Raw genomic sequence first — 27,341 nt, 5'->3', positions numbered from 1 at the left:
CATGGCTGTTTCTGTGTGTTATTCAGACTTCTGTGGTGAGTAATCCCCATTGGAAAGATAATAATAACAATTAAAATGAAAACTTCAGAATAAACTATAATATTCTATTGATTACATACAAAGCACTACACGACCTTGCCCCCAGTTACAACTTCTATCCCCTTACTCCCCATACCACCTCTTACACACTGATCCTCACATCTCGGCCTTTATCCATCCCTCACTCCAAATGGAAAACAAAAGCTGAATCATCTTCTCCAACCGATTTGTTTTGCTGAATCCCTGTGTGCCTGAAGTGTGTGGAAATGTGTTCTATCACACTGAGGGTCAACCACCAGCTAAACTTGACAAAGCCATCTACAGCCCATTTTGCACACATGTACACGCACAATTATCTAATTCAAAATTCAAATCCCAATACACAAAATTCATGTCAACAGTGATCTAAATCACAAATATATTCGACATCCTAAAAAAGTAGGGGGCCTTTAACGGTTATCGAAAAAATGGTGAACTGTCATGGAGATGCTTGGACATTTCAGCAGAGGTAAACAGGCGTGCACAGAGCTCCTTTCCCAGCGTTGCAACAAGCAAGAGACTGTGTGAGGTTAGAGCATTTTTTTCAGTAACTGTAAACTACATCTATCTATGAATGTGGAAATTGACGCAATAAACGCAATGTAAGCTACAATGTGAGAGTGAATAAAGTGGCAAAATATATTTCCCTTAACTTAATTGAGATTGCAGTGTAGTTGTATGAGAACATGAGTTTCAGGAGACAGGGCTCCCTCTGCAGATTCAGGCAGGATAAAACAGACATGAATCATGTGATGGGACCCCCCCAAAAAAATCTTTCCTAATGTCCCCTGAAGGTCAGGGCTGGCCCTTCTTGTGTGTTTGATGTTACAAATTGCGGCCTGAAAGTTGATTGAAAGTGTTTTATTTTTTCTCCTGGCTTCTATATTCCCAGGTGAGACAATAAAAATATTCTTTTTAATGCAGTGTAATCCTCCCAGTCACATTAGGAAGAAGTGCCAGTTAAATTTCTCTGTTATTTTCTGGGGTTAAAAATATTGGCTACTAGATGTAAAGTTTCTCTATTTATTTACCAGTTAAATTCAAAAACATTTCCATGACTTTTCCATAACTACATAACAAATTTCCATGACTGTGCTTGTGTGATGTAAGGACTAAACCAAGCTTTACAGGTATTGGTTGGAATTGCAACTCCAGTTGGTCGGTTTTCCAGAACAACCAGAGTTGATTTTGAGGAAACAATAATAACTTGATTGTTTTTTATTAGAAATTTCCATAGACCTTTTCCAAAACTTTAGGGATATTTCAGGATTTTCCAAAGCATTTCCAGGCCTGGAAACGCATTTTCAAATTCCATGAGTTTTCCAGGATGTTACAGCTGTTATAAAAGAAAAAATCAAAATAATAACAGGGTATAAAGCATATCCAAGCCAGTAGCCAAAACAGTGTATGATTTTTTTTTTTTGCTTTGAAGTTTCTGCTTTGTAGGAATCCTGTTCCTTAAACCAGTGAAAAGAGCAGCATCTATTCAGTCAAGGAAACACTTGTTGGTCTACTTAAATGACATCTCTGGATACAAATGAACTGATGAGTCACGAGTTTAAAAAAAAAAAAGACATTTATTCAATGAGCACCAGTCAACACATAAAAACTTTTTTTTTCTCTCAGGTCAACCAAAGTTTTGTTTGTAAGGAGACAACATCATCAGACTCGGGGAAAACTAACACTTCTTTGAGGCTAAACTCAAGACATTGCCAACACTGTGTGCCTCTAGCGCTCTGATCAGGCCTATTCCAACACTGCACTACATCTCAATCACTGCTCGGTGAAGGAAACTCTTCAGTCATTTAGTGTGCGACATACAAAAACCTACTTCTACACACACACACCAAAAGGACAACGAGACATATATACATGCTCCAATTACATCAAATCTTTAAAGGTGAACTTACGTGTTGCTAGATTTTCCGATTATGTGCTACTACAGTATAAATTAATAATAAAAAAGACACAGATTTTAACTAACACTACAACACAGATACTACTGTTGAGAGCAACTTCAAATTTTAAGCAGAATTACAGATTACACTTCACCAGATGACAGAAAATATTTTGCTCTTTCATCTAGATTTGAACATCAATTTGTAAGACCGAACTTTAACATTACATGGTGGAATGCTGATCAGTCCGTTATAATAATAAGGATCACTAATTCAGATTAAAATTTTTGTTTTTTTCATCTTGTGACAATATGCAAAATAATACACCAATAATACATCAATCCAACAAATCCAACATCAGTAACAATGTAAACAAAGCTGGTATTGAAACGACAAAGTTTCAACAGGGGGCGCCATTCTGCATTTAAAGATTATGCCTTTAAAGAGTAGTGAAAACGCAAACCCACACTTCTGTGAAGCCTGACCTCTACTGGTGAAAGTGAGGTCGCCTCGTCTGTGGTGGCAGGTGATGTCATCACCCGTCGTACTCTGTGGGTGGTGACGTCACCTGCCGCCACAGACCCACACTGTCCTGCAGCAGCTTATTATGACCTGTAGCTGTGGTTTAACGTGAGCTGACAACAGCAGTGTAAATGACAGGGTTAGTGTTAGGGTGGACTATCTGGGGAGCGGTGAAGTTTGCATAAGGAGACTGGTGGAGTGGCGGATGGATCAATCATTCCGATTTTACTTCAGTTCAAAGCCAGTCTCAAGCAACAGCAGTGCTCATTTTTAGGTAGCTGGCTACCTGTTAGCTAGCTAATATTAATAAACAATTCTCTAGCATTTTTGTAACCTTAATACAGACCTTCTCCTAACATTAACTATTTAGTCCAGTCATTTTATGAAAAAACCTAGGACAAATTGCAAGAGAAGCAAACTCAACTGATTTTGTATCCTCAGTATGTCCTGAGTGAGGGAAAAAAAGTCCCAAGAAATCCCATTGGTGGAAAGTTTTGAAAATCACCTATTTATGACCACATATTACCAAAAAACACTGTTTTTAACACACGGGGAAAGGGGGTCAAAATTTTACTTTCAGATATCACTATAAAAATTCACAAGATGATTACACACACAAAGACAAGAAAAAAAGTCAATTACCAGTTCTTTGAATTATTCTGTTTACACATGCATATCACACATTATCTGATTTGATATGCGCTAATAAGGAATATAAGGAATAAATGCCAGAACAGATATTTAAACAGTAAATTAAAAGGTTACTATATATACAGTAACCTTTTAATTCACTGTTATATAGTAACCTTTTAATTCAAGGTTAACTTGTAATTGACTTTTTTTCTTGTCTTTGTGTGTGTAATCATCTTGTGAATTTTTATAGTGATATCTGAAAGTAAAATTTTGATCCCTTTCCCCTGTGTGTTAAAAACAGTGTTTTTTGGTAATATGTGGTCATAAATAGGTGATTTTCAAAACTTTCCACCAATGGGATTTCTTGGGACTTTTTTTCCCTCACTCAGGACAAACTGAGGATACAAAATCAGTTGAGTTTGCTTCTCTTGCAATTTGTCCTAGGTTGACCCCAATTTTGGCCTAAAATTACTGGACTAATTAGGACAAACCTTTCCCTAACCTTAACCATGTATTTTTAGCTTGCTCAGGAAACAGTCCTTTGGGTCGTATCAGAGAGTTAGAACAAACGACCCATGTGGTCTTATGGGTTGGAGGTCTTGTTGTAAAGACCAGGCACCCAACTTTTCACCATTAGAGGTCAGGCTTCACAGAAGTCTGGGTTCAGGTTTTAGTTATGATTTAATATCTATTTTACTGAGTGCTCCTGTCTCCAGGAGTGACCTGTGGATCTGACCATGTGGAAAACCAAACTTTTGCCAGTTTACGAACGTTTGAGACATTTATGGTTACAGTGTTTCAAGCCAGACCAGCCGCCTTCTTACATGGCCTAAGTAAGCTAAACGTCATGGACTTTTAGGGTAAATGTCAGCTTCCCCTACATGTGAATGTGCCAGAGGGCTTTTACCACCTCATCATGTTTCTCAAACCAAATCATTTGCATTTTTTTTTAGCCTTGACTGTTGTGTTCACACTGCATACAGGTTGTTGTTATGGCTTGTTATTTACAGTATGGAGCTAACAGTTGAAGTGTGGATAGTGAATATAAAGACTATAGCAATCAAACACACTGCTTATTCTACTGCATTCACATTTACCCCCCAGATAATGGAGGGTAAATGTGAATGGGAGATGGGAAAGAGAGAGCAACTATACAGACAAAATAATAATAATAATAATAAAACTCAAGCCAATTCAAACCCTAAATTTGTATATTTTCTAACCCTGAGGTCAGATGCTTAACCTTATAGGACCAAACTCTGGTCTTTTAAATCTTGGTTTAACAAAACAGTGTCAGTGTGGTTTAACAAAACAGTGAACCTCCCAGATTGGGAGGTTCAAGATCAGACTTTTATCTTTTTGTGGAAATTTCACTGGAACAAAGCAGATCTCAGTGGCAAAAGGTTCCTAGGGAAAATTCAGCCAAGTCCTTTGGATTTCCAAAGGTCAGATGAAAGGCAGGAGAAGTGATGCTGTGATTGGATGGTGGTGCTTTTACATGACTGTACATCTTTCTTCAAGGGACAGACAGACTAAAAGAGCAAAGTGAGAACTTGGTAAAGATGTCCAGGAACTGAAGACTCAGTCAAGTGATAAAAAAAAAACAAAACAAAAAAAAAAAGTTTGATCAGTTAAATCTCATTATGTATGTGTAACTTTGAAATACTTCGGATTACTTTTGTACTGAAAGAAAAAAAATATTCTATGTGAATCACACCTGGTTATTTTAAACATGAAAAATCTAGGTAACGTGACATTGACCAGTAGGCTTTATTCTCCAGTGTAAATGCAGCCTTTTGTATGCATCGCTCACAGCTCTTTACTCAGGAAGCCTCTAGAACAAGGTGAATGAAGACGGATGGAATGAAACTCAGAGCTCAAAACACACTGATACACAGTGCTGGGTCGGCACCACGATACAGTTGTGATATCAGTAATGAGGCTGAAATAAAAGCTAGTTGCCTGGAATGGAACACGTGTAGCACATCTACTCTTTTTTCCCTTAAAATGGGGAATTAAATAATTTCTGGAATGACTCAGTGAAGTAAGGGTAAAGAGGGCAATATCTTATTTCCCTGCCGTGGAACTGGGATACCAACTTAATAATGATTTTACCCAGTTGTGGTCAGCTGTAGCTTCTGGCAGTACGATATCCCAATCCATTTTTCAGTTACACAACTGGGATTTCAGAGAATACTGTGACTGTGTCAAATCCTAGTATCTTGTATGGCGATATACGGTCACATGCTTAGTGAATATAAATAACATGGGAGTGTTGACTTGGACGGATGCATGCCCACTGATGGATTCTTTCGATTTAGCGTGGGTTGGCCAGTTTACATCAGTGGTGCAGTCCAATCACAACGTGAAAAGACATTTTCACGTGCAGCTGTGGCATTGCAATCAAACGTCAAATTGCACAAATTGGAAAAAAAATATCTGAATTAACCTCAGTGGAAGGTATTGCTCACTGTAATGCAACATTATTATGTGTCCCTGTTGCATATGTGTGTGTGAGTATTTCATCTGCATGCTTGCATAAGTGAACAAAAGTGCCCTTAATGTGTTTTCCAAGCATCATGTGTGTTTCTGCATGGATGTGCATCTGCCTACGTTCTTGTGTGTGTGTGTGTGCTCGCATTTCTTGTTCAAATCTTCTCGTGCATTGTTACATTTTCTACTTTGCACTTTCACCATGCCTGCATGTGTGTTTTTGTGTGTACTTGTGTCTCCCCTCTGATCAATTCTTCTTATGCGTGTTGCCCACATAGGTGTTCTCTATACACAGCACTATGTAGTGGTTGGAACAGGAGCGGGTGTGCTGTCCTAACAGCCGGCCAGTCTGCAGGAGCGCGGCCTGGCCCGTCACCGCCAAGTCGGCCGTCCTCCATGCCTCGCAGTAGTTGGAGGTCAAACGGATGCCCGCTGCAGTGGAGCCGTGCCATATCAACTTCTCTGGCCTGGGAGAGAGGGAGAGAGACACAGAATGGGTGTGACAGAGAAAGAGAGAGAACTTTTGACAAAGTCTTGCTGCTCTGATTATCATCTTTGCGGCTGATTTTGCCATTATGCGTGAAGATTTTTTAGACTAAGGTTAATAAAACAACTGATCCTGTAATCAAGCATCTTAACATTCTCTATTTCTAAATGTATAAGTAACATAAAATTCATGAAAACTATCTCTATCACAACTTGGTGGACAGTCAAAACATCTATCTTTAGCTCAGCCTATGCTTTAGCTAAGTTAGCATATGCATTCAGTGTGTAAACTATGAACTCTTGAAAATGGGTGTGGTGGAATAAGGTGAACAAGGTAACAAACACGCAATTTATATAAAGGCTGCAGCTGTTATTGTAAATTTCATAATGGTGTAAGTGCGCATGCAAGTTGACATGCCATAAAACCTGATGTTAATGATCAAATAAACACGAGCATTGAAATTACGAGTGTAACTGTAGATAAATTTGGATGTGGACTCTCATTTCCTAAAACACAAATATACTCAGTGACGTGCTCACACACACACTTACCACGCGGAGTCAGTCATGATGTTGCGTCCATCAAAGGAATAGATGGGCGTGCCTGTATTGAACACGCCTCCATTCCCGGAGAAGATTGACATCCAGCTGTCAAACAACATCTCGCCCTGAGAGCAGAGAAGACCGAGTGAACTCAAAACATCAACAAGTCCAAAGTAAACAGGTAGACCACCCAGGTGTGCTGCAGCCCACCTCTGGGCCCATCAGTAACATGTCTCCTCACCCTGAGATTGACCACTGGCATGTCAGTGCGGTCGGCCTTCCTCACTATGGTTGCCAGGTCCTGGAGGTGGGAGGACAGGAAGGCCCTGTAGGTGGCCGTCAGACCCATGGCTCGAGCCTGCTGGTAGCACTGGAAGTCTGCCCCCCGGATGCCGCGCATGTCCCCCTTCAACGGGGCGTTCAGTGCCACAAGATGGAGCTGGGAGAGAGAAGAAAAGAGAGGGCTTCAGAAAATGGTCTGAGTAGGAAAAGAGGAAAAAGCACAGAGACAGAGGAAACAAAGGGAGCTTACAAAGTGGTTTTGCATTGATAGGCTTTGTCTAAATGGAGTGATTTCAAATCTTTGAAACTTGATTTCTTTCAAAAACATGGGAAAAAAGGCAGTTAGCAAATTAGCAAGAAATGACATGAAAAAAAAAATACATGAAAATGACCAGAATGACCAGATTTTACAATAAAGTAAATAAATATATAAGATCAGATAATTAGCCAAAAAAGAAAATAATAATAATAAAATAATAAAGATTTTTAAGAAAAAAGCTTTAAAAAAAAAAAAAAAAACAAGAAAATTACAACACAATCGCTGGAAAAAAAGTTTAAAAATTACAAAAGAAAAAGAAAAACTAAACTACGGCTAAAAAAAAAAAGTGTGAATTTCATTAAGAGCCTGTCCATGGGCTCCTGGGATTCAAATAAAAAATAATTCTGATAGAATAATGAATACCTTCAAATAAAACTGATGCGCCATCTGAATGTCATACTCATCTGTGTCATGGAAGGTACAGTGTATGGTTAGTGTAACATGCAGTGTTTAATGTGCAATGTATAAGTTATGCATGTGTATGTGCACGTGTATTCATGTGTAGGCGTGTGTGTGGGTTAAGTGTGTGTTCTGGGTTGTCTGTGTGTTTTCTGCTCACCCCTGGCACAGAGTTGAATTCCTGTGGCATTACGTTATGGCTGGGCCGATATCCTCTGCTCGGCTCCTGAAGCTCCTATGGAACAAACACATACATTGCAAATGATGTTTCTTTAAAGGGCCCTATGATAGGAGCTGTGTTTTTTCTATAGTTTTTGTAACATGAAAAACACTGTCAAATTAAATGGAGTTTGAATGGATATGTTTAAAGCTGTTTTATTTTTCTTGCTGTTGTTCATGCTGGCTCACTGGACAGGCTCCGACCAGAACCTTAATTAATGTCATTAGTAACACCTGTGTTTATCTGCTATTTCATGTTTACGTGGCTGCTGTGAAAAAGGCTAATTACTAAATTCACACCAGATAAATACAAGCTTCCTACTTGGAAAAACTGTTCACATAATAACCTCATCGCATTTTACTACACAGAAACTCGGGATTTGCTACTTCCTTGATTTCTCCCACTTATGCATCATTAACACAGAAGATTTTGACAAGCATAGTTCATCATGGAAGTGTCACCAGTAATAACATGGCTGTTATAGGTCTCCTATAATTTTAAACACATTTGTTTGGTTTATTCATGTGCAGGCCAGGATTCGTTTTAGCCCGTGATGCTGAACACACTCAAGCCATCAAGAGGAGCTGATGAGTTCCCATCTCTCCTAAAGGTTACAGATAGAACCTGCCATCATCTGCGGATCAGAGTATGCTGTGGCTTTTCTGTGTGTTGGTGTGTGTGTGTGTGTGTGTGTGTGTGTGTGTGTGTGGACCTGGCTGTGTATCCTGTGTGGTCTGCTCAATTCTCCTGGTCTGCTGAGGGACTGAGATAGTGCTGAGGAGGACGGTCCCTCTGGTGGCAGCTGGATCAACCCTCCTAACTGAAGAAAGGACACACACACAAGTAAGTGCAATTCGATTTGAGCAATCCAAGCCACTTCAGTCAAGTTAAAGGATGTTTTAGACCTTGACACAGTTCTGACATGGATTGCAGGAATCACTGAATAAAAAGGAAGGTAGTAATAATATATATAGTTATTTTTCTGTATTTTACTACTACAGTGTGTGACATGTATCATGGCACCTCATTTATTAATGTACTTGATCAGAGACAATGCAATAAATGTTCATAAGACAAATTTAAAACAATATATTAAGGAAATGATCAAGCACACACACACAAGCCGCACACACCTGAACCTTCCGCCAGCCGTCGCGTGCTCTGACATACAGCTCTCCCCCCCTGTCAGACACATAAGCTATGGTGCCCTCTGCCGCCCGGTAACTCTCTCTAGAAAGAGCATGCAGCGTCTTATAGGTGGTGACCTGGGGGAAAAATAAAAAAAATCCTATCTTCTTAGTATTTCAAAGAGAAACTAAGTGTGCACACATCCAGACAAATGTTTCAGGCAAAAGACAAGTATAAGCATCAGGCAGTGCTTATTCATGAGTATATCAGCATCATACCGGGTTGGCATAACCAGGGGATCCAGGTGGGCCGGGGGGACCAGGAGGGCCTGGGATACTGACAGCTGGGAACAAGGATACACGGTAAACAATTAACAGCAACACAACAGAAACATCAGTCACCTTAAACCCAGCTTTCTGAGTTCAGCTTTTCTTGATAGAAGTTGAGCTAAATAAGTTTGAGGACCTCAACAGTCTCTCTCTCTCTTTGTTCTGTCTCTTTGCCTTTCATTCACACAGTGTACCTGATCCATATGCAGATGCAGGTCCTGGCGGTCCAGCAGGGCCAGGGGGTCCACGCGGACCAGGTCGTCCGAACCCAGGGGTGCCAGGTTGGCCAGGGGATCCAGCAGGACCCGGGGGACCCACAATGGACTCACCCTTGGGGCCCTACATAGAAATAAATGAGTGTGATTTTTTGACGCAAAAATGTCCAGTTTGTCTTGTAGGTCATCAGATCCCACAGACGTATATTCACCCAAAAGATAGTGCCAATTAGTAGGAGAACTCACCACCAATCCTGACCTCCCAGGGAGTCCTGGAGGACCGGGTAAGCCGGAGTCACCCTTCTCTCCCTTCTCACCTTGGAAGCCAATCTCACCCTTAGCACCCTTAAGGAGCCATACAGACACACACATAGATAAACCACACCTCCAAACAGGTTTTTCAATCATTTTAAATAGAAGTCCCCTATTGGTGTTTGTGAATGGGGATTGAAATCATTTCTTGAAGGTGAAAATGACAAGCTGTTTCTTCTCCAAATAATTTGTGTCAATTTGACCAAAAACACCAAGAGGAAACATCTGAAAAGGGAAGTGGTAGTGGTAAGTGTTAAGTGGAATAAACTCTCATATTAATTTGGAAAAAAAAAAAAACAGATTTGAGTTTTCTGTTAAATTTGACAGAGAATAAATGTTTCTTTCCTCAGTAGGAACAGTTAGCATCACATGCATCGTCATTCTACACCTTTGGGGATTATTCTGTGATTTGGCCATGTGACTTTGCATAAAAGTGATATAAAAAAACAGCAGACTCACCAAAACTCCTTCAGGAAACATGGGCTCTAAGAGTAAAAATGACACAGGATGAGCCAAATAGCTTTGAGCAGATGTTTGTCATCATACAAGTGTGTTAACTACATCTGTATTCAGATAATGTGTTAACTGCTTTCATTGCTGCATTCCTTTCATTCAAAATTTTGCACCCCTCCCATTAAAAAAAATTCAGAGAGGGCATATCATGCATGAGTGAAAATAAGCCACTGGCAGCTAAAGGGGCATTTTTTTGTTATTGAGTTCGCACCTGATGTGCCTGGCTCTCCAGGCAATCCCATGTCCCCTTTATCTCCTTTAGCTCCAGCTGAGCTTCTCCTCACCATCGACTCCTACTCACACACACACGACACACACACACACACACAAGTGCACATGTATTAAAACACATACAGATACAGCCATATTTGTGCAAGCAAAGCACATATGCACAAACAGACAGTCAACACAAACGTACAGACTGTTGAGCACATGGATTGATTTCATTTAGTTGTTAAAGCGTAAGAGGTACACAAAAGGCCTTAAAACAGAGAAAAAGGTAAATAACAAAACAATGAGGTCATAGGTTAAAACTGCTGCCAGCACTGGAAAAAACACCTGTTAAATACAAGGGACGCATGCTGAGCACATACAGCCCTTCCTCCACCATTCCTCTTCACTTTATGGTTACAAGAGAAAAGGTTAAGGGTCAGGTACGCTGAAATAGATTCATAACAAATCTCCGAGCTGATACATGATGGTAAAACTATTCTGAATTTTTCAGAGGATGCTTTTCATAGTAACTAACCCTCACTATGTGGCGACCTGGAGGTCTTTGCCACTCGTTTGTGTTAAAGCACTAGTTGATGTCATGCCTTTGGCCTCCAAGCAGTACACAAAGTTCTGGGAAACCGCTCCCTTGGTCAACTTTTCTGTCAAGGGACAACTTAAGACACCCAAAATCATCCATGTGTCCTTGGCAGATCATTGCATAGCATTCACTGTCTGAGTGTTACGCCCCATTCATGTGCTGTTGAGTTTATCAGATGTTCCAGTTTTCAAACAGGAAGTGCACATGAACACCCTACCAAGCTGTACAATCAGACTGGGTAAATTGGGATTCTAAAAGTAACACAAACTGGCCTGGTTGGGATGTTTCAAAATGGCTGCCACAGCACAGTTTTCTGTGAATAATAAGAAATTTGATCTGAAAATACCTCAGCTACCCACTCAGCTAGAATTTTAAAACCTAAGGTCTTGTTTGATACACATGCTGAGCTCTCTGCTGGGGTTGTTTTTGTGAACCAGTTGAAAAACCCATGCTCGGTGGTTAAAATTAGCCTCATTATAATTAATAAGCTGCAACAACTTTTCTGCCTCTAAGTTCCAAAGCACACGAATGCAACAGCATTTTTGACATCCTCCTCTGCAAACCGTGACGTAGGAGCTTCTGAACCATCCTATGATCCTGCAATGAGGATGTGAACACAGCAATAGCAGCCACTAGAACTACCTCAAAGTGTGAAAATGAAAACATTTAGCAGGTCTAAAGCTACAGGGTCAAGTGATCTGGCAGAATATTTCGCTCAATCTGACAGTTTTGCATAACAGACAGATAATAACACAAAGTAGGATATAAAATTAACATTCCTGTTTTGAACATCAAGGGATTTCCTGTTTGCATAGGAAGTCAAGGTGTTGGATAATCAGAGACTGTGTGAATACACAGGTCATGTGACTGAAAGCACTTCTTTGTTAATTTGGATCATGCTAGCTGCTTACTGTCACTCAACATAGGGCATGCTAAAGAGTTAGCGTGGAGCACCGGAGCAAATAATCTAAGGATACCTGGATGATTTTGGTCTTTTTGTTATCATTTAACATGTAAGTTGAGCAACAAGGCAGTCAAGATACATCTATAGTCAAAGCCTTCACCACACCCAGAAACTAAGAAGTTAGGAGCCAACTTCCAATCTGCAGGGTTCTTCCACATTATCTCCAGCAACAACCATCATGGGAAGATTTTAACGATAGAATTAGACTTTGCAAAACGTGTTTTTGCTGCTGCTGTGATAAGAACTTCTCTGCATTCCCTGCATTTCACCAGATTTGTTGATTGGAATTTAGCCAGGGGAGGCACCGTAATGCTCACAGTGGCCACAGAGGACACTTTGAGGAGGACGTTTTATAGCAGTGCAGCACCCACATACCCAGCATCATAACAGAAGGGGCTGTGCATTTCAAAGACCTCATCCCAACTAATGAAAAACACATCAGAGCTGGATTCATCAACACTTTCAATACAATCGATTCAGGAAGCAGATTAAAAAAAAAAAAACTTTTAGCATTTGATAGTTGTCACATCCAGGGAATAATTGAGAATATATGCTCCATTGATGTTCATATTTGCCTTTAGATGTGACTGAACTGAAAAGTGATTTGCCACCAGCTCTGACGTACACAGTTGAGTACCAGTGGTGCTCATTCTCTCCTCGCCTCCTTGTCAAAGCTCCTCTTCTTTGAGATGATGAAGCGAGAAAGGAGAGTGGAGGCAAGCAGAGAGGGAGCACTGTTTGGATTCAGCCTTGGACCCTTTACACCATAACTACTATGAGGCATTGTGACATGATTGTCAGCCTATTTTTTGCAAGGGGGAAGGGAATTTGATTTTCATCCATACTAAAGACACATGGTATTGTCAGGTGTAAATGTCACTCAGCTAAACCGTTTCAGGAGCTAAAGGAGGCTTCAGACACAGATGAGTAGTTTTGTTGAAAGGAGGAGAGGAAACAGGGAGGAGGCAAGGACAAGGAGGACGGGGAATATGGGAGAAATAAGTGATGCTGTTTGTAGCGCAGACCAGAGCGCTGCCATGCTGCCACACCCACACACCAACAGACCCACCGGATGGCCTGATTCCAAACTGAAACAGACCAATCAGATGCTCTGACTCAGACTTACTCGTCCCTGTTTGCAGTGCGGTCTGGGGCGCACCGGGAACACTGTCTTCAGGATTCAAAGGAGAGCATGGTATTCAGACTACATGATTAAGGTGAAATGAGTGTCACCAAGCACGAGTCAGGGTCAAAAACAATAGGTGAGCTTCACAGACATGGATTAAGCCTAATTAAAATGTTAAAGAAAAAATCCACCCAAAAACACTAACACTGCAGTGTTGTTGTTTCTTATTCCCATTAAAGGATATAGTTCACCCATTTTTTTCCCTCTCATTGCTACTGAGTGCTGGATACTGGCTGGATGCTCCAAATGCTAACTGTTAGCCTCCTGCCATTGAGGTGACTACCCTCCAGCTAACATTCTTAAAAATAATCACTTTAATCAACTCAAAGAAGGTTTAGCATTACTTTATGTATGTTGTCTTAAGTAAAGTGATACTTCATTTTCCACCAACAACAGCAATAATTTCCTTTAAAGCCTTGGTTTCACCTCACTCTGCTCATTCTAAAACCAAGCATGATTCACTGTAAAACAATGGGTAGCAGCTGCCCCATGTTTGCATAATCTTTTTCTAGTAATAAATTCTTGAAAAAAATCAAGGGAATGGTAACAATGATCAGTGATGATATGTTGGTTTTGTAATGTGAGATGTGTTACCCTGATGTTTTTCATGGATTTGTTGGAAACTGTACTTAATTCATGTCTGTGAAACAAGACGAAAAAATCGGATATGTAAGAAAGCACAGATTCATACTTACTCCTTTGAGCCCGAGAATTTTTCCTGGAGGTCCTGGTGGGCCGGGAGGCCCTGGGGGTCCCTGAACAGAGAGAGAGAGAGATAGGAAGCAACAAGGAGAGAAAGTGACACATCCTGAAGAAACCTGTGCCTCCAGGCAGTTTCAGAGCAATGAGAAGAGTAAAGAGCTTGAGAAAAAGAGCTTGTGTGATCTTTCCCTTATGAAGCTTCTTACCGGCAGGCCGACAGATTCTCCTTTGTCACCTTTCCTCCCTGGCAGACCAGGTCGTCCCTATAGAGAGAGAGCAGGAGAGGAACAAAATGTATCAGCATTTGTAATCCATACAATACAGTATATCACAGAGACATTTTTTATTTCATGTTGCTGTTAATATGTGGGAGTAAGAGAAGTTTTGATTGACTGAGTGTTACAATCAGTCTTTACTAGACAATCAAAATAACAGGTAGCAATCTTGTGGTAATTTTGTGGTATTTTCCTGTCATTTCATTTGAAATACATCATGTTTTTCAAAGAAATCAATTAGATTTGCTCTGGCTTCAAGGAGTAAATGGGACCATTATTTTTCATAGCATGCACAGGGTTAGGGACAGGCTTCTTTCCTTCATTTTCTTCTCACTAAAGGGCAGCACCCAGACTCATCCTCTCTATAGGAGGGAACAGTCATCGTCTCAGCCTCATACAAGTCCACAGATACTGACCGATCGACCGGGGAAGCCATATTCTCCTTTAGGCCCAGTTGGTCCTACTGGACCCTGAAAGAAACAAAAACACATAGATGTGTGCACACAAATATCATTTATTTGTAAGGCATTTCTCAAATAGTCAACAACAATCAGAACAGATTTGTAAAGCTCTTTTCTCAACAAAATATAACAAGCACAAGCAAGTAATTTTCAGAAGATACAGAGTTTGCAGTTACTAATGCTGTGTTTAACATGAACTCACCATAAGTCCAGCAGTTCCAGGGAAGCCGCGGTCACCCTGTGTAAATAAAAAGCAACACAACAAAGTGTGAAGGATGACATATGACACAGGAGGAAGAGACTAGAGTTATACCAACAGCACTTAAACAAGAAGGCTATCACCGTTCTCCCTTATTGTGGGTATTGTGACAGTTCACACACACACCTCTTTAGCATGTCATTACAGCCCACCCACATCCATAAAAAAAAAAAAAAAAAAAAAATCAGCTGTTTCTTCACAGTGAGAGCATCTGGTCCCAGTTTAGCCTCTTTAAAGCACTGAGCCTCATTGTATTGATTAGGGACAGGGACTAAGGTTTAATAGTGCGTTCTGACCCATAGTACTGTAATGCACTATGGGTATGTATGTATAAATAGTAATTCTGACCTTAACATGTAAATGGACTGGAAGCAACTCTGCAGGTACATTAGATTATTAAGATAACCCAACCCATATTTTTCCATATTGTAGGGCAATGACCCCTACTGTACATATTATGTATCAGCTGGTTGCAGCACTTCACTGAAGCTCCATTTCACTTATATCGAGTCAAATATTCAAACCAAAGATGCCATTGTTTTATTGTTTTATTGCAGCATTGCATCAAATAGGAAATACCTAGATGTCTTCCAACAGGACAGATTGGGTGTCTTTGGAATCCTTGGGATCTCCTCTAGAATTTAAAGTAAGGTTTGAACAAAGCTTGGCTGCACAGAAAGTATTTGTAATGATGAACCACTGATGGGACGGGCAGGGTGGAAGAGGTTTCTGAATGCTGAGTTACATTATTATCCTTTGTCCAGCAGACCATAGAGGGGTTTTTTTTGAGCAAGACATCTAATCACCTTGATGCCTTTCTAGGGGCTTAAGGGTTAGTTGAGGGGAAAGGTGAATTGGGATCAGTGGTCATGTATCTTGTACCTTGATGCCTTTGGGCCCCTGAGGGCCCCTGAGTCCAGTTATGACAGATCCATCAGCAGCAATGGTCACTCCTGGCTCTCCCTTCTCTCCCTGTGAGCACACAGACCGAGATAAAATATCTGCATCATGTGAAGTTTTGCTGAGCTCATGCTTATAAGTTACATATATGTGATTTCATTTGGTGATCAGTTGCCTGAAAAAGGTCCAAGAACCAAATGTTGCATTCCAAATAAAGGAAAATATACAGAGCGCGTGATAACTTTGCATGTGTAACCTTATCCTTTTTTCAATGTTCTGTGTTTTACCTGCACACCTGCTGAGGGAGGTGTACCATCAAATCTAATTTCTTGCTGCACTTTTTAGCTCCTTCTCTTAAGTCAACAACTCTTTGCAGTGACAGAATATTGTTTTCTAAAAAAAAAAAATTCATAATAATGCTCTCACCTTGAGCCCCGCGGGGCCCTGGATACCTGTAGGGCCGATGTCTCCTTTTGGTCCTCTAGGACCCTGGGTAGGGATGTTAGAAGGGAAGAAAAGAGTTAAGAAGTTTTAGAGGAGTAACTAGAGAAGACAACTGCATTTCAGATTGTTGGCAATGTACTTGTGAAATTGTGTAGTAGGTACTGCATGATTTTCATGGATTTAAGAGTCATGAAAACCATTGATTCAGGTACAATTACATGAAATCACATGAAATGTCATAAATTGGAGTTTAAACAGATGTGTGGCTGACAGCAGGAGCAAAGCTTGAGCTTAATAGGATCTCAAAACACAAATGTTTTAAGACCAAACAATATTGCAGATTGTTTACATGCTTTATGTACTTTACCTGGCCTCTGAATCCCACGGGAGCAAAGGCAAAATTGAAACCAGAATGTTTGTTAAATCTCCAAGTGGCAATGGCCAAAGAAAAACACTACATTACAATTTTTATCTCCATAATGAAATCAAACTCATCTTCCAAATTTGGGTCTAAGATGTCACATTATTCAACTGTGAGAACACATGTGAAGCATAAAGCGAGGTATAGCAAATTATTCTTACAGGAAATCCTGCTCTGCCAGGCAAGCCTTCAGCGCCCTGCAACACACACACACACACACACACACACACACACACACACACACACAAGCGAAAGCAGCAGCGATAGGTCAATAGTCATGCCTGACAAAGTGTGACAGGGGAGGATGCAAAAGCACAGCATTTCAAAACACACTACATATCCAAAAATCAGTGTAGGTAGCTGTAGGTAAATAGAACGATGCAGTGTAAAATTATGATAAAATCTCTGTTATCCCACAGTAACATGTCACACTGCACTGAGAAAGCTCTTGGAAGCCTACTAACTACAAAATCAAAACTTTATTTACATATTCAGGGGCTACAAGTCAATCTGTTTGAATGCTATTAATGGCAACTAACAAGACTTCATTCAAGGGCAGAGGTGAACTTCTGCACTTCAAAATCACATCAAGAGGTAGACAGCAGCCATAACAGAGGCGTGGTGTTTCTCTTTAACAAGAGCCATTGCTACTTTGCATCAGCAGTGTGTGAGTGCTCACCATGGGCCCTGGTGCTCCTCTGATCTCAGTGAAGTTGAAGATGCCCTCTGTGTCATTGAGGAGCAGCTGAGGACAGAGCATACAGCAGCTACAAGAGTAAGTATCAGGATTGACAACATGTTTGTAATATTTAGTGCTTTAATGCCAACTAATGAAAGTCATCCCTTTTCCATTTGGATCTTGCTCCCGTGTCATTTGGATGTAAGAGAAATTCACCAATCAGGGCTAGACTCTCAGTAAAGACAATCAGTCAGTCAGAGCAATGGCTCATTTAGCTGAATGACAACTGCCTATAACTTTCTGAGTGGAGGAGACACACCGCCACGATATTTTCCGTGACCAAAAAAATGTGTGTGTGTTTTCATACATCCTGCAGGGTGATGGATTGTCCAGGAGGTCCAGGAGGCCCAGGTGGTCCTGGGATGCTGAGCCCATCAGCACCGCGATCGCCCTGGAAGACAGAAACAGGAAAGAATTTAGGATTCAGTAAGCCCCAGAATATAAACACAGACACAAATTCACGGGCATAACACAATCATCCATGGACATGCACAACTGAAGGTATGCACATCCAACATGGAGGAAAGTATCTGTCATTCTGACATAACTAATAATGCAATAAACTGCAATGACTTGTTGGCCCAAAGGTAAAGTGAGTAAGATACTAAATGAAGGTAATACTCTTCAGAGGTAAAGATACAAGCAAAAAGTGGCATAAGGTGTCAAAGAAAAGAGATTAAAATACATGTACAGATTCCATTAGTTCCATTTCATCAGGTATTACTTGTCGTCAGTGTTAATACATTTGATTATTAAATAACAACTTCACCTTGGATCCCGGACTGCCTTTTTCTCCTTTGGTTCCCTGTTTGGACAGGAAAGAGAAATGGTCAGCTGCATGGATGTTGGTAACCATTATTTTTAAAAATAAATATAATAAAGACGACAGAGAGCTACTGACCCTTGCACCTGGTAGTCCAGCCAGACCCTGGACACCCTCTGGCCCTGGGTCACCTGGCTCACCCTGCAATCAGAGAGCACAGCTTGTAAGAGAAAACTACAAGAACATAAATGAATGAATTAATTACTAAATTAATTAATTAATTAATTAACTAATTAATAACTGTTATCTAACCATATCTCAACCTCCATAGTCACAGAAGCTAAAATGTGCTAAGATAAAAAGGAAATGCCTGCATCCCTTGACAAATTCTATTCCATGGAGACAGCAAGGATGGAAGAAAGAAAGACAAAGTATAGAGCATCATATTTGACAATCCCATCTTGGGAGTTTCAAACTTGCAACTTTTCAAAGTCAACCTACCTTGACAGACAGTCCTGGAGTGCCTGGAGCACCATCCTCACCCTACAGACAACATGACAGGCAGTATTTCAGCCAATCAAAAATCAGTATTTGCTACTAATGATTAATACAATATGCATACATTACATGTACATGCATAAATGGATAAGCTACCTTAGGTCCTGGAGGGCCCGGCAGGCCAGGGGAACCCTGGGAAAAACGGTAGAAAACATTTTAGTCTGCAGACAAAGCACAAAAGACGATACAGCGTGGGCAACAGGACACAATACACATGTCCAAAACACACACACACACACACACACACACACACACACCTGTGGGCCTCTGACTCCAGCTCCAATAAGCATGTCACTCCTCCCAGATCCTTCCAAGTCCTGGAAACAAACACACACTGTCATGTTGAACTTTATAGAAACGGTAATGGAGGGTGACTGGTGTGATTCAGACATAAGCGCTGCTACAGCCTGTGTAAATTTAAGAGTAAAACAACTAGGGACTCAGGTGTCATGCATGCAATCCGATTGTTTCTTGCAAATTCAAAAAGTTTGATTTGAATCAAACAAATCAGCTTTAACTATCAAAAGTCTGACTTTTTGTTATGTGAAGTTTTCATAATACAGCAGAGATATAGTCTTGCAGGGTTGTAAAACAGGTCACCTCTACAAAGAATCTGGCTCCAGGCGGTCCAGGAGGTCCTGGTAGTCCTGGGGAACCTGGTGGCCCTCTCCTCCCTTGGGATCCGTTGGCACCCGGGGCCCCCGTCACACCCACAGATCCACATTCACCCTACAGAGAGAGAGAGGAGTCAAAAGCATGCTCAGAAGCTGCCAGGTTAATATTAGTATACCTTATTCTAAACTGTGCTTGTGCTCAACCAGAAATTTATTTACTATCACAACACAAGTTGGGGCTAAATGGGAGTACAAGACATAATACACATAACAGGTAGCCTAATTTTAAGCTGCAATAACAGAAATTGCTAAAATAAGCATCAACTGAAGTGGAAAACATGGAATAAGCAGTAATTTGTATGTGAGCCAGACTGTAGACTGAGAACCATGTAGACTCAACAATCAAGTCATGCGCTCAAGTTTTTTGTCAGTTGAATCTAAATGGACCATACTTAAATTCACCCTAAGCTATTTGGATTACTATTTGAATATTGTTATGGTAATGAAAAAAAGATTTGTACCATACTGTGGGTATATTACCTTTGGTCCAGGTGGCCCAGGTAGCCCTTGTTCACCCTGTTTTCAGAGAGAAAGAAAGAAAGAAAGAAAGAAAGAAAGAAAGAAAGAAAGAAAGAAAAGTATTCTATTACTGAAAACATCTGGTCTGTACCGGTGGAAACTAAATTTATATCAGTATTCACTGAGCTGGTCCATATTTTACAATTGCTTGGAATTATATATTATTTTATATGATACCAGAGCCGTTCCAGTGAGCTGGCAAGCACAATACTGGGACACTGGCTCTACAGACCTTTTTCACAGCTGCCATTTTGGCATGAAATAGCAGAGTAAACACAGGTGTTACTAATGACATGAATTAAAGGCAGAATGACTATGATTTTATTTTTAAAAAGACCAAAACAAAACACTGAATAGACTCTCAGTTGTCAAAACATTGGTGGAGAGACCCTGCCCTCTGCCTGGATTTTCTTGTTTTCCTGAGCTTGGGACTCTTCTGGCCTTTGGGCAGTGGGTGTGTAGCTCCCACCAAATCACAGTGCATGGTGCCAGATCGATAACATGACATCCAACGGGAAGGTACAAAAATTGTGGTCATGGACCACAGAAAAAAGGAACTATAGTGAGGCGAAACACTAAGCCAAAGCTCGTTTCACAACAAGAGTGAATGTGGGGTTGGCTTTCACCCGCTGCTGTTGGCCTGTTGTCTTTTCGACAGGTAGGTGCCACCGTTGCCATCCTAGGAAACAAAAACTCACTGCTCAGCTTGGCCAGGGAAGAGGGGCCATCTCTGAATGCTATGTTTACAAACTAGAACTGACAAATCCTATTCATTCTGCTCTCAGATTCTGCCCCATTTAGGTCTAATAGCGCCAGGGCCCTGATATTGTTCATGCTGGCTCACTGGGAAGGCTCTGGTGCACTTAAATGGAACAGAAAATTAATTAATGCCATTACTAACACCTGTGTTTAGTCTGCTATTTCATATCAAAATGGCTGTTAAAAAGGTCTATTATTTCACTCACAATATGATCAGTTGATGAGAGAATACATAATGATGCACATGCTTTTCATTGGCATAATTTTGGCAATCTCCTCAGCCCAAGTGTAGAGAGTCATTCACTTCTGTACAAAATCACAACTCACATACAAAAGCCCGTGTTTCACCTTAATTACCCAGAGAAAGTATTACCAGGTTAACATTTCAAGGAACTAAAAGGTTCCTTCAACCTGCTGCTGTCTGTGTTTCCACTGCGGTCTAAAGACCCACAAAGATTAAGCAAAGTCACCTTGATTGCACTATCTCTCTCTCTGGCCCTGAAACTACACTTCGACCCAGGTCTCTATTGCTGAAACGTAGACAGTTCCTCAAAAGGTTCCTAGTCTCTGGGGAAAGCTCCTGCAGTTGAAATTGCGCCTAAACAAAGAGGTATTGTATCTATATTTATTTGGGAGTCCTCGACTTGAACAACATGAGAACTCCTGCTTTGGCCCACCAAGCTACCAGGATGACTAGTGCTGATTCTCTGCTGATGACTGCACCTTCTCTCCTGGGGGTCCTGTTGGACCTGAAGCTCCGTCTCGTCCTGGTAGACCCTGGACAGGCACACACAGACAGATAGAGCAGAGACAGACAAGGTCAAACAGTGAAGAACAGGCATTCGTATGATGCTAGTAGCCAGTATTTGACCCTTTAGCCATTCCAGCAGGGGACAACAGCAGCAACGGCCTTTTCAAAGGGGACAGCCAGCCAGTTTAAAGGAATACACTAACTTTTTAGAGGTTGTCAATATCCTGAAAAGTCAAAGTGCTCCTTTAATGTAGCTGTACTACACCACAGTACAGCAAGGTTTCTGCACCACATAGTTAGTAGAAGCCGACCGTAGAGAACATCAGAAGTCCTCAGCCTTCAATCAAGCACTACATTCCAAGGCAAATGAATTACTGACTGCCTGAACCAAGGCTCACTAAACTACAGATTGTTTGTGAAAGTCAAATAAAATCTGTAATCATTTTGTTGAACATTAATTTTCATGTTGGATACTAGTCCATTCTTTAGTTAACTCCGTGATACATCAACATGCCTGGACACTGTGCATTTGGCTGAGAACCACTGGAATACACAGAATAGAGTAAAAGGCAGATTCTCTCCTTAACCATGTTGAAGGAAGCAACAACGGCAGCTCAGACTCAGGGCGAGGGCTTATACAGCATGTTTGGGGTCCATTCCCTTTCAGTCCAGTGAAAGTTCAGTGAAACTGCATTTAATCAGCTGATGATGAAATTTGAACTGGAGGTGAATTAACCCCAAAATCTGATCCAGTGTCAACTGGATGCTGTACGAGAATTGGGATTTGCTGCCAGGGAAAGGTGGGAAGGCAAATAAAGCAGGCATGAACACACACACACACACACACACACACACACACACACACACACACCCTTGCTCTCATCACACAGCACTTCAGCCAGCGAGGTGAAAACACCTTCAGTTCAGCCAGTTGCCGTTTCATTAAATTACTTCCAGCGGTTGGTTAAGATAACATGGTTGGAGATGATATACAGTCAGTAGCTTGAGTATTGAGGCAGTGAACTGAATTTGTCTTTTTCATGAGTGTCACTGTTTGACACAAATTGGGCCCTATAGAAAAGATACCATCATATTCATCATTTGATGAGAAATTGTCCGGAACAACAGATGAGTCAGCTATAAACCTCTGAATGGATTTGCACAGGTAAAAATCCTCCTCTTATTTTTTACAGCTGTGGAAACAGGACGAAAACACATGGCACAACGAATTAAAATACTTTTTTTTTTTTTTTTTTTGGTGTAAAATTAACTTACTGCCTCAATATTCTGGCTTTCGGCTGCATTTCTGCCTTTTAGCGCCTGCTGGTTTACCAAGTAAACCAGGGCAATGTACCTCGCCTGAACCCCAACCGGACTCGAAGTCAAGCCCAGAACCAGAGCCAGAACTGGGATCAGAAGTGAAACCAGAACTGAATCCAGAAGTGAAACCAGAACTGAAACCAGAGCCAAGGTCTGGGTCGAGCTCAGAGGACAGCTCTGAGCCCAAACCTGAACCGTCAGACCCACTAAACCAATCCTCAAACATCTGAAACAGAGACCGGAGGGGGAAAGAGAGAGAGAGAGAGAGAGAGAGAGAGAGAGAGGGGAATAGACAGCAGGAGAGGGACAGAAGAGGGAAAACAGAAGAACAAGACAAGAAAGATAAAGGAAGGAGAAACAGAGGGTGAAATAGGCAGAGAAAAGGGGATGAAAGCAGTTAAGAAGAGAGACAGAGGGAGGATAGAAGACAGACTGGTCACTCATAAAGACATGCACATATAAAACAACTAATACTGACACTACAGCTAAAGAGGACCAACACACAGCCTAGAACAGATGGAATTTTACTGGAAATGAAAAACACATCATCTTGCAAGCAGATAAAAACAATATAAGAAGAGAAATGGAAATGTAGGAGAGGAGATACTAGTCAGTGGTAATAAAAACAGCCTAAAGCTACGTTCTAGCTACCATATCTCTATTTCTCAAATAGGTTTGCGGTGACTGAAGCACACTATCCCAGTTCATATACTTGAAGCTAACTTTAACACACAAAAACATTCTAATCTGACAAAGCCACATACTGGTAGTCCGGGTTTGCCTGGGAGCCCGTCCAGGCCATCTCTTCCAGGGGCACCGGGTGGTCCAACTTGCCCAGAAGAGAGGCCGTCTATTGTGCTCGATGATGGCAAGATTCCTGGAAGTCCAGGAGGTCCGGGAGGCCCTGGTGGACCAGGAGGGCCCTGGAGGAGAGATACTTTTAATGTGGCAAATTCTGAAAATGCAAACTCCAAACTGCTTTTCTCTGGTCATACAACGGGGACTTGTGAGGACTATCTCAGGAGCAGACTAGTGGTCTTACCCTGATGAGCTCAGCGTCGCTGTCCAGGTCCTCAAAGCCAGAGCCCAGGGCATCTGGTCCATACTGAAACACAGAATAAAAACACACAGGTTCACACACTGTTTGTGACCCCAATGCCTGGCTGACACTTGATTCTGATTTATAATTCTCAGCTATATTTTAATTTAACCATGATGCATTAGTAGGTTTAAAGGACCATAGGACTTGTAGGTTACTCTCGCTTCTCTACATCCACTTTAATGTGTGCAGCAGGTCTGGACCAAACAGTATTTGCAAACACAGCACTTAGCCTACTTAATGAGCCACATAGGTTTGGTTTGGTACATGGGACAATAACATGAGTGCCTTTTAATAACATGAGTGACCTTTAAAGTATAAACTATAAGGACAAAATGCCAAAATCTTTTGTAAAAAAAAAAAAAAAGTACCTGTTGAGGAAAAGAGTGATATTAAAATTTTTATCCCTCTTTTGATTTGTGATAATGTTATAGCAGTGTTTCCCCTAGGATTCTGGCTTTGGCGAGGGGGGATGTGTGTGTGCGCGCGCTTTGGGGGTACACAAACATTTTGGAGGGTGGGGACAATATTAATAAGTTGCTCAATATTCTTCAGATTTGTACTCATTGACTCACCTATATTATATTAATCTATAGTAATAGAATAGGCTCTGGTAGTAAGTAACAGCAGCAGTAGTGCTTGAAACGCCCGTGTCCATTTGACTTGAACCGGGAACACACTCATCTTGGTGGTGATGAGTCGACTTGAGCGGCCTGTCAGGAGGAGGGAGGCCGTTTCAACCAGGGGGCTACAGCTCTGGTCAGAACTCATACCTGCGGCTGTAGTGCTTGGAAGGCCCATGTGGGTGTTCATTCGACTTGGACCGGGGACTGGAGGAGTGCAAATGCACTCATCTTCGCCACTGGTGGTCGACTCAGGCTGTCGTACCGTGCGTTTAAAAAACACCAATATTTTCACCTGTTTTTCAGGCGGTTGGAGTCGACATGACATGAATTATTTATTTCACTTACGGGGGTAGCATGACTCTCCTCTGTTCTCCTCCTCTCTCTGTCTGCTTGTGGATGGGCGCAGGTATAGAAACATGATGTTAAATTATTTCTGTTGTGATTTTATTTATTTTTTAACTTGAAAATTAATTAAGTTAAATTAAATTTAGCGTGACTTTCAGGCAAGGCGGGAGGCTCCGTTGGCGAGGCGCTGCGCCCCGCCAATAGATTGATAGGAGAAACACTGGTTATAGCCTTACAGATACTGGATGACAACTTATAACTTTAATAACCTTAAGCTAAGATACTCACAGGAACACTGCGTGATCTGGGGGGGCCAGGAGGCCCGGGGGGGCCAGGTGGGCCGATAGCACCTGGTAAACCAACTCCAGGATCTCCCTGGAAAGGAGGAGGGCATGAAGGAGAGAGACAGGAGAACAAGAAGAGAGGACATGAATGAAAGCAGGAGGGGGTGGCAGAGAACACAAAGCAAAAGGCATACAGAGGATAAACCTGGTCTCCTATAGACTTAGTAATAATTTGGGATGCAAAGTAAAATTACTGTAGTGAGCTGTGCAATAAGTAGCTGCTCCATGGCAGTAAAGTGATGATATTAAAAAAGATTAAAAAACAGGCCATGACGTTACTTTAAGTAATGAGCCATCCCAGTAATAAATTACTAGTTGAGTCTACTCTATTTGCAGTACCTTCTCTCCTTTGGCTCCAGCCTCTCCAGGCAGACCTGGAAAGCCCTGAGGTCCTCTCTCACCCTGGAGGTGAAAACACAGCTCGGTTAGGGCATAACAATGAAAAAACACAGTAACAGGACTGACACCACAGCCAATATGCAATATTACCATTTTATTAAGATGAGATTGACTCATACAGATTGATTGACTGAGTGATTGGTTGATTGACTGATTGATTGATTGACTCATTCATTCATTCATTGCAAAAAAAAGAAAAAAGACAGTATTATCCACAGTATATTTTGGTGAGTGGGTGATAAATTTCAGTGAGTGACTTCATTTCTTGCTGAAATGGAGTTTTGAAGTAGAACTACTTTGAAATTGACAATCTGAGAAACACAGAGAGGGAGAAGATGAGAGAGGCAGAGAGGGGGAGGACAGAGCAAATAAATAACTTACTGGCTCTCCACTTTCCCCCTTGCTTCCCTGTGGAGAAAAAGAGAGGCAAGTACTGATGGTTGAAAATGGAAGAGCAGAGGGAACATCACATGCTCAGATGACTTTCTGACTATCCACAATCATTCACTCTCTACTGCTAGCGTAAACACTTAATCTAATCCTTATTCTAAATGTAAACTTAAACCCAAGGCCTAATCCTACTCTAACCACACACACCTGCTGTCCATCTCTCCCGGGCTGTCCGGGCTGTCCGGGAGGCCCTGTTGGGCCATGTGGCCCGCTTGGCTGAGGTTCAACTGGTTTTCCATGCCGAGAAGGACCTGGGGGACCGGGGGGGCCTCTGGGCCCTGGATCCCCTCTCTCTCCTTTTGGCCCCTGCCACACACGACTCTGAAAAAATTAATAGAAAGAAGAGATGTGTAAAATATAGATAAAATCCTTGGCAATGCATCTATCAGATTGTGATGGGTGTACAAACTAGGTTTTGACATTATTCAGGTTTCATCTAGTCCATGGAGGCAGTTTAACAGTAGAAAGTGACAGAATAGAATCAAATCAAATCAAATAGAATACGTACATCTCTTGACCTCTCCCCTGGCTCCTCCGTCTGTTGTGGGCCTGCACACAACATATGACATTATCAGCAGCTTATCCTACAACATAATACTCAATACAGACTCCTCCACCTAGCGTAACCATGCATCCCGAGAGACTGGATTCTATTCAGACAGAGCAAAATCACACAAAACCAAAGTGTGATGCCGAACTGAACCTGAAAAGTGTAAAAGAAATTAGGTGTTTCCCAGCAGTTTCAACATTACACTATGAGGAAACACTGAAGAAAGTAGCACGTGACAATTTCTATTTTAGTCTAGGAAAAAGAAATCCCATTTTACTGATGACAGTTGTAATCCAACTCAATAGATATACAATCAAATCAGACATGGCAACAGAGTAAACTTAAGATGAAAGGATTTCCTAAGTTTCCCAAAATAGATGCCACCTAGTGACTAGAATGGAAGAGCTCAAACGGCTACTATAGTAGTTTAAACAGATAAACTTTGCATTTTGTTGTGACAGAAATTGAATATGTCAATAAATTAAGGCTGATACCTCTTATCAGCATTTCCTCACTGGCCTCAGTGGTGGTCAGGTGACCAGAGTACTCATCTATCTCCACCTCTGGAGCCTCCGTGGGTGGAGCTCGGACTGGAACGCTGTCCTCCTCCTACGAGAGATGAGGAATAAATAAAGATGAGGAAAAATGATCA

The 27,341-nt window shown here is 41.3% G+C and overlaps 1 protein-coding gene across 3 annotated transcripts in view; it reads right to left on the bottom strand.

The window, feature by feature from the left end:
- Nucleotides 1-4,324: 4,324 nt before the first annotated feature.
- The window catches only part of col15a1b (collagen, type XV, alpha 1b), a 36,717-nt gene continuing 13,700 nt past the window's right edge, over nt 4,325-27,341 (bottom strand). Inside the window, exons 7-43 of one of the 3 annotated variants that reach the window (XM_030074642.1) lie at nt 27,184-27,298; nt 26,648-26,688; nt 26,287-26,460; nt 26,071-26,097; nt 25,630-25,692; nt 25,235-25,321; nt 23,919-23,981; nt 23,641-23,799; nt 21,529-21,582; nt 20,008-20,043; nt 19,454-19,582; nt 19,111-19,170; nt 18,950-18,985; nt 18,797-18,838; nt 18,434-18,496; nt 18,302-18,337; nt 17,840-17,923; nt 17,473-17,538; nt 16,955-16,990; nt 16,355-16,417; nt 15,911-16,000; nt 14,972-15,007; nt 14,725-14,778; nt 14,240-14,296; nt 14,027-14,086; nt 13,272-13,316; nt 10,582-10,663; nt 10,317-10,342; nt 9,792-9,890; nt 9,525-9,669; nt 9,280-9,344; nt 9,007-9,138; nt 8,586-8,693; nt 7,814-7,888; nt 6,895-7,092; nt 6,663-6,778; nt 4,325-6,091 (exon numbers count right to left, since the gene is read on the bottom strand). In XM_030074642.1, coding sequence (XP_029930502.1) covers nt 5,872-6,091; nt 6,663-6,778; nt 6,895-7,092; nt 7,814-7,888; nt 8,586-8,693; nt 9,007-9,138; nt 9,280-9,344; nt 9,525-9,669; nt 9,792-9,890; nt 10,317-10,342; nt 10,582-10,663; nt 13,272-13,316; nt 14,027-14,086; nt 14,240-14,296; nt 14,725-14,778; nt 14,972-15,007; nt 15,911-16,000; nt 16,355-16,417; nt 16,955-16,990; nt 17,473-17,538; nt 17,840-17,923; nt 18,302-18,337; nt 18,434-18,496; nt 18,797-18,838; nt 18,950-18,985; nt 19,111-19,170; nt 19,454-19,582; nt 20,008-20,043; nt 21,529-21,582; nt 23,641-23,799; nt 23,919-23,981; nt 25,235-25,321; nt 25,630-25,692; nt 26,071-26,097; nt 26,287-26,460; nt 26,648-26,688; nt 27,184-27,298 — 3,042 coding nt within the window. In that variant the 3' untranslated portion in view covers nt 4,325-5,871. The remainder of the gene's footprint in view (nt 6,092-6,662; nt 6,779-6,894; nt 7,093-7,813; nt 7,889-8,585; nt 8,694-9,006; nt 9,139-9,279; nt 9,345-9,524; nt 9,670-9,791; nt 9,891-10,316; nt 10,343-10,581; nt 10,664-13,271; nt 13,317-14,026; nt 14,087-14,239; nt 14,297-14,724; nt 14,779-14,971; nt 15,008-15,910; nt 16,001-16,354; nt 16,418-16,954; nt 16,991-17,472; nt 17,539-17,839; nt 17,924-18,301; nt 18,338-18,433; nt 18,497-18,796; nt 18,839-18,949; nt 18,986-19,110; nt 19,171-19,453; nt 19,583-20,007; nt 20,044-21,528; nt 21,583-23,640; nt 23,800-23,918; nt 23,982-25,234; nt 25,322-25,629; nt 25,693-26,070; nt 26,098-26,286; nt 26,461-26,647; nt 26,689-27,183; nt 27,299-27,341) is intronic. The other 2 variants (XM_030074644.1, XM_030074643.1) reach the window with 2 other exon arrangements.

This window comes from Myripristis murdjan, chromosome 17, assembly GCF_902150065.1.
Source record: "Myripristis murdjan chromosome 17, fMyrMur1.1, whole genome shotgun sequence".
In the NCBI taxonomy this organism is placed as follows: domain Eukaryota; kingdom Metazoa; phylum Chordata; class Actinopteri; order Holocentriformes; family Holocentridae; genus Myripristis; species Myripristis murdjan.
This window is presented reverse-complemented; position numbering and strand designations above follow the sequence as displayed.